The following is a 14,271-nucleotide window of genomic DNA, read 5'->3' as shown; positions in this document are numbered from 1 at the left end:
CAAGGGCCCTTGAATCCAAACACTGTTGTGGGTGTGTCTCAGTACATTAACAAGGATGTAAATTTGTGTTTTGTGAAGCTCATACAGGTGAGCTGAAAAAAAGTCAGGTCTGGGTCCTCCACACTGACCTCTGAGAGATTGGGAAGGCCCCAGCTGTGATCTCAGCTTCACCTTGGCATTGCCCTGTTGGACGGCTGCCTTCAGCTGGGACCAACAGCCTGACAGGGCCCATTTTTATGTTATCGGGGCTGGTACTTTACTTTAAATAATTACCCTAATTGTTTTGTTAATCATGTAAGGAAAAAAAAGTCAAGGATCATGTTTCCAAGTAATTGCTGCTTCCTAAATTGCAATCTTCTTACCTGCCTCTGAAAAAGTTTCTTATGCCTTTGGTTCCTCCTTCCCCCGGCTGCTCCTGCCAGCAGCGCTGTTGGGTGCTCGGCTGGAGGTGCAAGGTGCCGGTAACCTGCAGACACGCGGTACTCGATTCATCACGATGGGCAAGGCATTGCAGCAATCGGAGGTATCTCTTGGTGTGCTTCCTATTAAGCAGCTTAAAAATGAAATTTTATTTTGCTAAGATACTGCTAGCTCTTGGAGAGGAATGTCAACCTCAGAGACATCTTAATTTCTCTTTCCTTTCTGCAAGGAACCAGCGTGAGACAAGAACTGATTTATTTGTGCTAAAAATCTTGCGTGTGGGCACAGATTTCCCGTTAATTCTGTGGAGGGAACCAATTACAGAAGTAGCTTTTAGCTGGCCTGGGAGGAAGCTATTGCACCTTGACATAACAATCTCCATAGCCCCTTTCCTAACCAGACAGGTTCTGGGTTTCTTTCTGCTGATAATCCCACCAGGACCTTTGTTTTCTGATAAAGCTAGATTCCGCTGGAGAAACCTAAACACATTAGAGGCTCCATTACATCCTCTGCATACTTCTTAAAACCTGCCCTGCGCTTCCTGTGCGTTAAACAGAGCAGATGCCTGCTCGGTTCCTGCGGCACAGGCCAGTCCAGCCATCACGGTTATTGCTGATAGCTGCGTACAGCTGCCACGATAACGCCCTAACATTCTCAATGTGTCCCTGTAAAAAAAAAAAAAAGAGAAAAAAAAATAAAAAAAGAGGACCTTGCCTTTGGTGAGATAACTGGAGCAGGACTGTGATGGTTTCTTTCTCCAGGAATGCAGACGCTGAGCTTTTGGGTCATGTTGCAGCTTCTTCACTGATGGGAATCTCCACAGGCACTTTGTGATCCGATACCAAAACAGTTCTTCTCTTGGCTGATACGAGGAAAGGGGGGAAGAAGCAGCACTTTAGTTTGGATTGCAGGTTGGGATTACGGAGCGGAAGGCCAAATTCACGTTTCCTTTCTGAGGCTGCCCTCTCACAACGCTCATGGCCAGAGCAGCTCCAGCACTTCTTGCGTGGAACTGAACCATCAGCAAGCCCCGGAGTTGCTTTGGAAGAGGCACATCCTAGCATCTCATGCAGGAAGGACAGGGAAAGAGAGAGTGATTCAAGCTTCTGGGGCATTCAGGAAGTTCTTGTTGAGGTTGGTGGACAGATCTGTGAGCCACAGTCTGAGCTCAATGAGCAAGTAACCGCAGTTGTCTCCCTTGCAGTTTTCCTTCCCTTTGCCTTTTCTGGGGCTGAACTTTGCTCCATACAATTTGAAAAACATTTTTCAGAAGAAATTTGAAAGGGAAGCAGCAAGAAATGCTCGAGGTCTTCCCTTTTCATGACCCCCCCGTCATTACCCTGCTATCTGAGGAATGCAGAGAGCGACGTGGGGGCCGGGTCCCGGAGCTGCACGGCTCGCTGTGACCCCGTGCGTGCATCACCTCGGCGAGGGGAGCATTTGTGGGCCATCAGTGCTGAAGGGCGCTTCTCATGCATCAAAACCTTCTCGGGGTGAAGGAGTCTGGTTATTTTTTGCTTGGTTTTTGCCTCTTTATTGGCCAGTGGAAGGAAAGTGCCCAGAGTGAAGCAAGGAGCGATGCGGGACACACTTCCCCGTGGGCTCGCAGCCTGTGCCAGCAGCCTGCCCGGTGGCAGCACGAGCCCGAACGCCGTGTTCCTCCTTACCCGCACTCCCTGCTCAGTGCCGTGCACCTGGAAGCACTCCAGGGCCTTTACATATGCAAACACCTTCCTGCTGCCGCCCCACAAAGGGCGCATTCTGCCAATCGCTCCTCGCACCCGCGCCGTGCCCTCGCCGCAGAGGTTACGCGGAATTTGTTTCCGTGCATCCGAGAGCTTGTGATGTGCCCTGAGGGGGGAGGTCGCTGCCCTCCGTCCCGAGGTTTCCTACTTTCTCCATTTTTTGTAGTCTTTTTCTTTCTTCCAGGCCTTTAGGATCAGCCTTCAAGCCCTAAAACCACCCTCGTGCTGTCTGCAAGGTGTAGCTGTCGTTAGAGCTGTGCGTGGCCGCACGGAGATCCCTGGGACACCACGTCTCACCTTTCCTAACCTCTGCTGCAGGGGAAGGGGCTGGCTGCATAGAGCTCACAGTGCCTGTATTTGTATTTGGGGAAACAGCCTTGATGTTCAAAGCAAATTGCCCTTGGTCTGGAGCTTCAGGAACTCATCGTACTTCCCAGCTGCTTGTGGCTTTTCTCGTGTTCTTTTCCATGAGCCGTGTGGCTCGGTGAGCCAGCACCGGCTGCTGCTGGCGGTGGGGACCCGCGTGGCCCAGCAGCAGGATGCTCTGGGTGACTCTCCTGGAGCCTCACCTGCAGCTGAGCTCCTGTTCTGGGAGCCTGAGCTCTTGGAGTTGGTTTTTCAAACAGGGATATGACAGGAACTGGTCCTAGGATGTGCTGCTGACTCATAGCTGCCCAGGGGGCCTTCTCTCTGCTTTGATGGCCAAATTTAAGCTTGGGTTAGTACGTTTGCCTTTTCATGTGCAGCTGGTATTATCAAGTGGAGGTGTTTCCTTAATGCTTGCCCTTACCTCGTCTGCAGAGTCGCTTTGGGCTGTTGGATTCCCCAGTTAGCTCCTTACATTGGCCAGGTAGCGATGAATGCATTCCCCCACGCACAAGCTGTGAAGCCCTCTGGGCTCTGCCACGATGGAGGGAGCCCACAGCAAACGCCAGATAGCGATTTCTGCCCGAGCTGCGGGGTTTTGTTTTTCTTTTCTTCTTCCTTGGTAGTGTTTTCCCCTCCGCCAGCCCGGTTAGTTACAGCAGAGGGGACAGTTACACCAGCGAGAGATAAGCCAGGCTTCAAAGTCTGAATTGATGTGTGTATAATTCTGAGCTTACCGGGGTCAAAGGTGTTTGCATCTGAGCAGGACTGACAGCCTTATTGTTGAGATTAGCTCTGAGGAGCCGGAGACTCAATTTCTGAATGCCAGAGACTGTGTGGTTTTGGCACGTCACCTAATTTCGTGTCTCAGTCCTGTCTGTAACATGGGGATAGCAATCTTTCTCTTTGTCTTTTCTCACCGTTTATCTGCTGTGTTTACTGATTATCGAGGTCTGTTAGGCAGCCTCATCGCTGTGCTTTATGCAGCAGCGAGCACGACGGGGCTTCGGGCCTTTTCCTGGGTGCTGCCGATAATAAATGGTGGGAAACTTGGTCAGGGGAGCGCAGCACCAGGAAGTTTAGTCACAGGGTTATCTGACGTGGTGCTTTCCCATTACTTGGAAATACCAGATGTGGGCAATAATGGAGACAAAATTGTCCCTGTTTCAAATTTGAAGTCAATGGCTTATCAGTACTGGATTTCCCCCCCTCCCCCCATGGAAATGATGAGTTTTGGTTTGGAGATTCTCTAAGTCGACCTGCCTGAAAATGTTTTCACATGGTTTTCTTCATAGCTGGCAAAACCAGCAGATTGGGAGCCTTACAATTTTCTCATGCTTATTTCCTGCATGCCTCGGTGAGTGGATGAGAGGCGTTTTTGAGGCAGATTTGCTTTTTGAAACAGGTTGGAGCAAACTGTGCTGTGCTGTGGGGAGCAGCAGCAGCGGAAGCTGGTACGAGGCCGTCCTGCCACGTCTGAGGCGTTTCTTCGAGTAAATTATCAGATAGAGGTCAACTTGTGTCACCTTAACCATGACACAGCTAACAGAAGCCTTGCTTGTGAAGCAGCTGCTGATTATTATTGGTGAGCAAATGTCTTTGAATTTTATAGCTCCTCTTATCTGAAACTAATAAAAACACAATGCCAGTGACGAGTCGAAGGTCATCTCATCCCTCTGCCGAGGTGTGTAGTATGTAGTCAACAAAGCTCAACATTATACACACTTTTTGGCTGATATAGTCCATAAAAAATATTTTTTTCTGAATGAGGGATGTAAGTCAAGGATGCATTCTGTCTTTCCATTAACACCTAAAAAAACTTTTCATTTTATATTTTCATATATTGGATCCTAACCTCCGCGCTGCAGCAGCTAGCCAAACAGGTGGCATATTTCAGACTGGATGAGGTGCCATTGAAGTTAAGCAGGCAGTCGGATGGTTGTGAGTCCCTTTTAAAAAATCAGATTAATAGAAAATCTATTGAAACAATCAAAATATTCACCTTTCAGGGAAGCCATTGTGCCAAGTGCAACGTAAGGAGACAGCAATAAATCACCATGCTATGCACCTCAAATAGATAATCAATTTAATTGAAAGCATCAATAATCATAGTTTGACATTTATTACCCGGTGGATGGTTTATCTTTTAGGCTAGGGGACAGCAGGGCAATGATGAATACCAGTTCTGCGATGGAACACAATTATATGGTGCAAGGAAAAGGATTTTATATTCTGCAAAAAAAAAAAGCAGTCTAATTCATAATTGAACCAGATTGCATGAAAACTGGGAAATAAATGGCTCAAATGCATATCAGTGAATCCTACTGTTACTGTTTGTGAGGTAAAGTTGCAAATGCTGCTGTCTGCAGTCTTTTTAAGTGACTTAGGACAGCGATGCTGCAAGGCCAAATCTGCCAGAAAATCATCTTTTTTCCCACCTGCCTAGGAGAAAACCCCAAGCACGGCTGGATCGGTTCCCACTGCTGTGTTTTATTGTTGGTGCTCACCTGGTCGTTTCCTTGTGCATCCTCCGTGGTGAAAAGTACAAGAACAAGCGGCACTGGTTATACAGACAGAAGGCTCCGAGGGCAAACGAGGGGTCAAAAAATAATCTCCTGTTTATTTTCCAGCAAAGGAGGAATGCTCCTTTTCACCTCAGGAGCTGTTTCCATGTAGTGTGCCCAGTGTCCTGGCCAAGTGGAGCCTGGAGGCAAGTCCCCAGGATGGCCAGTGGACACCCGGTCCTTGCACATCCTGGGAGGCTTTCAGGAAGGTGGAAACCTCAAACTTCTAACACTTAGAGCTGTAGAATAAGTTATTGCAAAAAAAAAACCAAAACCAAACAGTTTATGTTACTTGGAATGGTGCACTTACTGTGCATCAGTCCAAGCAGCTTGTACCTTTTTCTGGTGCGTTCTTGAGGCCTCTTGTTGAATTGTTTGTACTTTGAGAAGAGTGAGGTATGCTCTTAGTGCTTTCACCAAGTAGTGCAGCCCATGTAAGTTATTGTAAAGTTCTCTTTTTATGATTTGAACCAAAACACGATTTAGAAACCACACTGACTGGCGCTGTGCTCCTGGCAGAAGGGAGAGCGCAGCAGCGAGCCCCTGGGAAGGGAGGATCAGTCAAGCTGAAGTCGCGTCCCACCAAGTGTCAGCCAGATTATTGCTTTTGCATTTAATCTCAGCTTTCATCTAACCAACAGGCTGCACGTCTGAATTAGGGAAGGGGGATAAACAACTGTGAATGATGAATATATGGACAAATTGACAGCCTTGGCTGTAGCAAAGCAGGCAGTGGTACAACAGAGTATATTATCTTGCTTTAGTCCATTGCTTATCCCAACCCGAGAAATCATTATTTTATTGCTTTAAAATAGATTCCTTATCTTTAAAAAACAACCCAAAAAAACAGCCTTACAAATTCCTTTTGTATTATAAAAACACACATCTGAAATACAAGAGATGATATTTAGGGAGCCTGCAATGGGAGGATGTGGTGAGGAGACGTCTTTGGAGAAACCCGAGACACCGCAAACTCATCCCAAGCCTCAGAGCCCCCTTCGGAATTTTCTAAACTTCAGCACAATCCACAGCACAATGCCAAACATTCAAAGCAGCAAAATAGCCCTCGAAGAACTGTGTGTGAGCGTGCAATCGAGGATGATCCCGGGTTGCTGTGCAAAGCCCGCAGCATTCGCCTTCCAGCTGTCGCTGTTTGCAGCAGCCGGGCCCTGGGCGGTGTCCAGCCCGCTCAGAGCAGGTGCCAGGGGCAAACGTGGGGAAACGGCTGCAGCCTGTGGCTAATGACTTCATTGACTTCATCCCTTCCTTCCTTCAGTCAGAGCAGGACCAATTGACCCCGGTGACCCGGCAGCACAGACTGACAAGCACGCGGGAGTTTTGTTGCCTTTGCAGGGCTTGCTTTGCTCTCTCTCAATCCCGAGAGGTTTGGGGTGTTGAGGAGGCGAGAGCCAAGTCTCAGAGTGTTAAGCTGCTGCTGTGCTGTTTCCACAAAGCGATGGTTTCCTTGATGGCACGTTCAGATGATCTGGTAAGGTAAAATCTCTTAACTATGCTCAGATCGGTGGTTATTTACTTTGGGCTGGCAGTTAAAAAAGCACTTTACTTCATTAAACCCTCTTCAGTGGCTCCAATTCATTTCATTTCCAGCATCTGGACACATTGCGGACATTTCTTTGTCTGTGAACCCTTGGTGGTAGTTTTGAAGACATAAACAGAAATGCTATTTGGCAAGGTTGTGTAGGGAGCCATCTTCAAACCTCAATGTTCCTTTTGGCACAAGATTAAAAAACCCCTGGCAATCAGTGCTCAGAGCTGGGTGTCCCCAGATTTTCCTCAGAACTGCACTCGGAGTGTTTAACGACAAGGAGGGCTGTGGCTGCTTTTTCAAAGCTTGTAATGAAACAAGAAAAAGTGTGGGATTTTTGGTAGTGTTCTGAACGGAGCTCCAAGGGGAAAAATCCATTTTCATTTTGGTGGCGAGCAACTGGAATTACTAAGGATAACAAAGGTGATTTTTTTTTAGAATCTGGAATTACTAAAGATAACAGCGGTGAGTTTTTTAGGATCTATTAGCCATTTTGGTTTACCTCAGGAAAATTTTCTGCGGAGATTTCTGAATTTTCTGAGCAAGCACTCTGAAAGCTGGGCGCCCACGGCTTGAGCCATGCGGTCAGGAGGGAAGCAGCTTCTGGCAGGTGGCTTTTGGAAGCGGTCGGCCGCGAGGGCTTTTTGCTGGGAAGATGTCTAATCAAGAAAATGTGAGCAGACAGGTAATGGTCAAGTTTTCTGACCTCAAGAAATGAAGTGCTCGCTGCATTTATGAGCTCATTTCTCTCGTTATTCATTGGCTCTTTTAATCAATGTTCTCTCTAGATTAGGACTTGCCTCTGTCTCGGGGAATAAAATCCCATTTCTGTCCTGGAGGCCAAAAGGGTCCTGGTGCAGAGGGCGGGCGTCGCTGGCTCCTGTAACAATTACCAGATCTCGTTTGCCCCAGCACACGCGTGTTGGTAGCAGGCACCCCCAGCAGGAAGGGGTGTCGGGTGCTGAAGGTGATGTTGGAAGGAGAAGTGTTACGTGGAGAGACGGGAGGGTGCCGACTCCCCCAAAAGCTGTCCGGGTGATGCCCTCGTAATTCTCTGACCCATCAGTTCCTGGAGCTGGCTTACAAACCAGGTGCCAGGTGAAGCCACGCGCTCTCCGGTGGCATTCCCTGCAGAGAGGCACCGGGCACGTACCCAGCCCCGTTCCCTCCAGGCCCTGGACACAAATCCCTACCTGGGGAGGACACCAGCAGCCCAAGGAAAAAACAGAAACTGATTTCTGCTCGGACTCCCTGAATTCCTGTCTCAAGAAAATGCATTGAAATTGCCACCCACTCTCTGTCTGGCTGATTAAATAAAATATTGACCTTTTCCAAACACAATATTATCATTCCAAGCATAATATTATCCAGTTCTGTCTGAAACCGTTTCTACAGCTCTTAAAAGGGACCTCACCTGGCACCCCCTATCAGCTCAGGAAAACAGCACTGTGTCCCTTTTAAATAGGAGGCTGATTGGGCCGGTGTCTGAAGTTAGTCCGCAGAATAATTCCATGCTAACTTTTATTTATAGAGAATGTAATTTCTTGATATTACTTCTGGGGAAAAAAAAAAAAAAAAAGGAAGGCAGAGTGCCCTTTTCTGTCCCCCTGCTGTGTTTGTCCTCGCAGAAAGCTTTACAACGGGGTTCCTCCCCAGGTTAGCCAGCCCATTCGGGACAAGTCCCTGTCCTGGGTTTGAGGGGCAGCGAGTCTGGAGGACGAGTGGCAAAACATCAGCACAACCTCTTCTTGTGCTGCTCGCCATCCTCCTGCTTTTCTTTCAGTAGCTACCTCTGAGATGGGCCCTGCAAAGGAGCTCTGAATATCCGCGTCTTCCCCTAAAATAAACAGGACTTGAACCTCTCACAGCCAGCCTTATGTTTCTCTTCCAGTTCTTCTCAGGCTTTAATGGGCCATTTTTCTTACTGCATCGCAGTGCCTGGCTACGACCTTGTCATGTTAAAGTGGCAGTTAGGTTATCCTGCTGATGGGTATCAAACTGACATATCCCATCCTCGCTGTCTGAGTGCCAGGCAGGGATACATTCCCAGACAGCCCGCGCTCCCCCTGGGCGGTACCAGCTCTTAGGCAGGCTGCTGCTTTCAGTCGCCCCTTTCACAGCGCGGGCAGCAAAAACCGAGCTGCTAAATGAGACAGTGCATTTCCCACTTTAAACTTTTGAAATTGGTGGGAACGTTGCATATTGGCTTTATTTTCCTTCAAGTGTGATTAATGATCAAAAATCTACGTGTCACAGCCCAGCTATTTAGCTTTGGTGCACTACTATGGTTACAGGGAGGGCCATTATTTTGATGGAGCCGAGGATAAGCTCTAGATATAGACACAGTTTATTGAGCAGGATTTTTGGCAAATTCTGTATGCAGTGAGCTGCAAGTTTGCTTTTATGTTTGTGCTGTGCTTTGACGTGCTTGCATGTGGGCAGCCGGAGCAGTTCCAGCGAGCTCAGCCACGCCGTGCGCTGCTGGGGCAGGGAAGAGCCTTGGCTTTTGGGCAGAGGCAGGAAAGCGTGCCCAAGGCAAAATTTATTGGTTATATACTCTCTAAACGTGGTGAAACAATTCGTAATTCTTATCAGCGTCTCTTTAGGCTGCGAGGAAGAGAATGAAATGAGGTCATTTTTCTCTGTTCTTTCTCAAGCCCTGAGCTGTGAGATCACCGCGCGTGGGCACAAGCACGCGGGCTCGGCGGGGGCGGTGGCAGGAGCCGAGGCTGCCCCGCTCCTGGCTTGAGACCCGGGGCAGAAAATCTCTGCACCTCCTCCATGTGGCAGCATTTTGCGAGATGTCCGGGTCATCCCAGGTGTGGTTGGGTATTGGGATCTGAGTGCATTGCCTGTGTAGGTCTGTGTGTGTGTGTGAGTCCTGGATAAAACGGCTGCAGCGCCGGATGAAGGATGAGCTGCTCCGCCGGAGCCCAGAGGTCCCCATGCGTCAGGCCCAGCGCGTGTCAGCACTGCCATTAGCGGATGATGTATGGTCTCCCTATTTACTTATGATATTAGTGATCATCTTAACAAGCAGGTTATCAATATGGGAAGTACAGAGGAAGTTCATTTGTATTATTCTGTCAATATCAAGGTCATTTTTATAACTAAAAAGGGTCGAGAACAAAAGATGGATGGATCGTGTATGACTAAAGCTAACCGCCCAATCTATTTACATTGCTGCAAACAGCAGAGCTGGGTCTGCTAACCAAAACACTGCACTTCACTCTTCAAGATGATTTTTTTTTGCCTGGACGATAAGGAGCTGCAGATCCATTAAGTGATTGTTTTGGGTGATCCTGCAGCAGGCAGGATGCAGGGCTGGGGGCCCGACACTTGGATTCCACTGCTATTTTCTCTATGGGTAGAGTGAAAATACAACTGCCTTGCAGTTCAGAAGCCCATTCTGTCACAGGATCTCATATTTTCTCAGACTCTCCTATTTGTGGTCCCAGTTTTGAAGATGAACAAACTGAGTAAATACAGAAGCAGCTCAATACTGAGGAGGTCTGTTTTAATCCTTTGTCAGTACATACTGCTCTGCTAGGCAGAGAGAAGTGTCCCTTCCTCTTCTCAGGATTCAGTTTTATCATGGAAACATGCACCAAAATAATATCGGCTGCTTTATGTCCATAGGAACGTGGAGGTGAGGGCTAATTCTTCCACCCCCATGCTGCGTGCACCTGGTTTCATCCTGGTGAATGTGACTCCTAATGCAGACGTCAGGACTAGGAAGGGTTGCACAATTTCTCCCCAAAAAGTCAGGCTGTGGTTTATTGTGGTGGGACTTTGACCTGCCTGCACTTTGCTAGCTGGGTGTCTAACAACGCTGTCATCACTGCCAGATTGAGACACGGTCGTGTTCTCAAACCGTGCTGTCCCTCTGGATTTCCTTCAGCTCCTGGGTCACTCAGAATCTGGATGTTGTTTGTTACTGGTTTTGTGGTTTGTCCCAGTTATTTACCATCCCTGGTGCTTACTCTTCTTTCAAGAATTGCTCGCCTTGCAAAAGGGAAGGCAGTGGGTGCATCTCCTTGCTGGAGCTCTGAAGGGTCTCGTTTCTGTTGTTGGTAAAGGCCACTTAATTTAAGCAGTGTAAATAGGTGGCTATTAAAGGTGATGTCAGGTTGCTGAAATGGAGAAAAAGAAAAGGAGGAGGTTAGACGTGACGCCCTGTGAAGGGGAAATGCATCTCTAGTTTGGATCCAAGGAGCACGTGCAATGAATGGAATACGTTCTCTTTTAGCAAAACTGCCAAATTATCAAGTGCATTTCTCATGCTCATTAACACTGGACTTTTAGAACCTGATAAGAATGCAATATAAAATCAAACAGCCCCTAAAGACGGAGAGATTATATTAAATGCTCTCCTATCACCAGCCCCTGAGTGCTTGGCAAGAGAAATGGTGACATTTACTAATCAGTAGCCTCTCTTATTTGTCTTGGCTGAAAGTCTCAAGTCCTCAGCTTATTGAAGTTATTACAAATGCTCTCCATTAGATTCTGTTTAACTTCCTGGTATTTGCAGTTGAACTTGATCACAATGTCACGGAGGAGTTATGTCTTTAAAAAGAGATACAGAAGTTGTGATACCACGTATGTAAATTGCCTCTTTATTTCCTTTCTTCCAGCCTCTGTTCCTAAGCATGTGGTGAGTGTCTGACATTTTGTCTTTTCACCATTAACTACCCCTGACACTTCCCTGTCTGACTGCAGAGGAGTTTATTTCTTGTAACGTGAAGGTGATATTTTTTACCGAACCATGACTTGGGACATCCCTTTCGTTTGAACGCCCTTCAGGATGACCTGCAATGGTTCACCCCCTGGAAGTCAGCAAACGGCACAAATTCCTCCGTAGGGACAGGACATGAGACACAAGCAAGTGCAGAGGTGTGCCCTGGGGCAGATTACCAGAAATTTGGGGCTGTGGATCCTTGCTGGATCACCTTTTTGTTCAGACTTCCAACTGAAAAATAAATGGTTATCAAATGGTCTGTGGAGCGCATACCGTGGCTTTGCAGCCTGTTACTGGTCCACAAACCACAGGAGCCCTGTGGCATGTGGGGTAACGCCCGTGCCGGGCTCCTGGTTAGCAGCAGCGCCTTGCTGCCGGCCCGGCTCCGTGCTGCAGGAGACCTCCGAGCTAATGCCAAACTGCTTGGAAGAGCTAGAAGAGCGACAGCTGTTGTGACACTGTTAGGTTTTACACAAATCGGCTTTTCGGTTTCGCTTCAAAACTGGCAAATAGATTGTTTTGAGAATTGTTATTAAATAAACAAAGCCTTTCCTGCTTGTGCATTTGCAGTCCCCAGAGCTGCTAATGGCAGAGTAGGTTGGCTCTTTGCTGCAGCAATGTGTGTCAGTGCGATGAGCAATGGTCTTCATGTCCCAGGCAAATGGTAACAGCGAGGAACACATCGTGTGCTGCTTTTTGTGTGCGTGTGTCAATTGTCCTTGGGCACCAGGGGGTGGGAGAGGTACCGAGATAGCTGCTACGGCCACGCAGACGGGCTGGGAAGATGCTCGGGGCAGAGCCACGCGAGCCGGCGTTGGGAGGAGGATTTGCTGCTCCTGCAGCACGCCAGGACAGAGCTGTCAGAGTAATTCATGGGTTTATGAAGAACGAGAGTGAGGTGTATCAGAGTGCTTGGTTAACTGCGTTTTGCCAGCCTGTGCTGTGTTGAGCTCTTCCTGAAGGATCAGCCGAGTTATTGCCCAAAGTGCTGATATCCCCACAGCAGCTTTGCAGACCCGTTGGGCTTTCTCTTCCCTTTCCAGCACAATTGTAGGCATGGAAATGCTCTCAGAGACCAAGACTCAGTGGAAGAGGGGCAGGTCCTAGTTCTGTCGTCATCTTTGCCTTTTGGTTTGCTGAGCACATCAAGCCATGCCTATTCAAGCTTTTTTTTTTTTTTTTTTTTTTTTAAATGACAGTTTATCTGAGCTCACGGAATGAATGGATAACGTTACTATTTACATAAGCTCATTGTGATCTGTCTCGGTAATGTAATCAAATTAGGGTTAACTGCAGCTGGAGAATGCCAGCTTGTAAACTGTTTTTCAAAAAGAATCACATGGTGTTACTTGACATGTTTAGTATACATTCAGGAGGCTTTGCAAAAATTATAGCACATCCCTAACTAATGTAAGTAAGGCAGGGCTCTGTTGCCACCAGTTTGCTGAGCCCAGGAAATGAAACGCAATGAAATTCATCATCAGCTGGAGGAGAGATACCTCCAACCGGATCCCTCAAACAACTTCTTCTGACGTGGCTGCTGCTGACATGTTGTCTTTCTTTTGGCTAAAGTCAACATATCAGTTGATAGAAAAAGCATATGGTGCAAATTTTGAGTACATTTAAGAACATCTGTGTTAACTGCAAAACTGCAGCCCACTGTACACGTCAAGCACTATATTTAGTATTATGGCATTCACATAAGATGAAGTCCAGCCTGAGCTAAAATTACCCAATGAGTAGATTTTCAAAGTATCTTTTGTTATTCTTATTAATAAACATCACATCTGGTACTTTCTCCCCCTCTCTCTCCCTTTCTCTTGTTTAATTAGGAGGTAGTATTTACATCCCCGTGTTGCGTTCATTGAGCTCCCTTCCGCCTAGAAAGGTGTTTTCAAACGGTTTTCGTTCCAAACTGGGAGTGCAGAATAAGGATTTTGTACTTTCCTCCTGAAGCCGGGAAGGTTTCTGAAGGCTCTGTTGGATCCCCAGCAAAGGTTTGACAGCTCTGGGCTTTGGCTTGTGTCTTCTGACAGCCTTGCCCCCAGATATCAACAGTGCCAACTTGTTCTAACAACGTGGGCAAGTAGGAAATCCCGGGGTGTTCAAGGAACGCAGAAACCCTGTGGCAGAACCTAGTCCCGTGCTTGTGCACTGCAGGCGTAATCATCTTCCCTTTGTAAAGTCTGGTGTAAAGCAAGGATGGAAAATGTAATCTAAACAGGGTTTGAAATCTCCCACTTTTGCTAAAAAAACACCCTTCCCTGCATGTAAATGCATGTAGCTTGAGGGTGGAGATGGCTCCATCAGAATAAAAATTCTTCATGAAATCAGGCTTTATTTCCCTGGAAGTTCTGTAATGGAAGGAAACTGAAAAACTACTCCACTTTGTCAAAAATCAATCATTTTGAAATACCACAAATGAACATTTAGATAAAAAGCCACCATGCTTTTCTGCGGAATTACAATTTTTTGAATTTGTATGGCATACTTTTTACAGAAATTCTGTTCTCTGAGAATTTTAAAATTTGGGATCTGCTATGAATTGAAGGGGAAAAAAAATGCTCTGAGAAACATAACTTGCCCCTTGAGCAGAGATCTCTCCAAACCAACAAAAGGAAGCTTGTGTTGGCATTTAGATTCAGACTCAGGAATTCCTGACTCTTAAGCCTGTTTATATAGGACTATACCACAGCCCAATTTGCACTTCATTTCAGTTTTTTTTTCCCCTCTACGTTTATGGTCATGTTGAACGGGTGGATTATGCACTCTGAATGCACATACTTAACCAATTGTATTTAAAGATATTTTACATACAATAATTACAGCGAGGTGTCTTCGTTTGGAAGCAGCAGTGTTTTGTGAGGGCTTTTCAGCCATTTAGCATCGTCC

The 14,271-nt window shown here is 47.1% G+C and overlaps 1 protein-coding gene and 1 long non-coding RNA gene across 13 annotated transcripts in view; one reads left to right on the top strand and one right to left on the bottom strand.

The window, feature by feature from the left end:
• The window catches only part of PRDM16 (PR/SET domain 16), a 296,501-nt gene that overhangs the window by 145,399 nt on the left and 136,831 nt on the right, over window positions 1-14,271 (top strand). The window contains exon 1 of one of the 12 annotated variants that reach the window (XM_068658825.1): window positions 6,398-6,584. The exons of the other annotated variants lie outside the window; for them this stretch is intronic. Coding sequence (XP_068514926.1) covers window positions 6,552-6,584 — 33 coding nt within the window. The 5' untranslated portion in view covers window positions 6,398-6,551. Of the gene's footprint in view, window positions 1-6,397; window positions 6,585-14,271 lie in introns of those variants that run through there. 12 annotated transcript variants of the gene reach the window in all.
• Window positions 442-3,915, bottom strand: LOC137843521 (uncharacterized). Its single transcript, XR_011089564.1, has 3 exons — window positions 2,956-3,915; window positions 1,130-1,282; window positions 442-553 (listed from the first exon to the last, which is right to left on the bottom strand). It is a non-coding gene; the product is annotated as an uncharacterized lncRNA (long non-coding RNA).

The sequence above is a fragment of the Anas acuta genome, chromosome 22, assembly GCF_963932015.1.
Source record: "Anas acuta chromosome 22, bAnaAcu1.1, whole genome shotgun sequence".
Taxonomy (NCBI): Eukaryota; Metazoa; Chordata; class Aves; order Anseriformes; family Anatidae; genus Anas; species Anas acuta.
The sequence above is the reverse complement of the archived record's forward strand: the minus strand, read 5'-3'. Positions and strand labels throughout refer to the sequence as shown.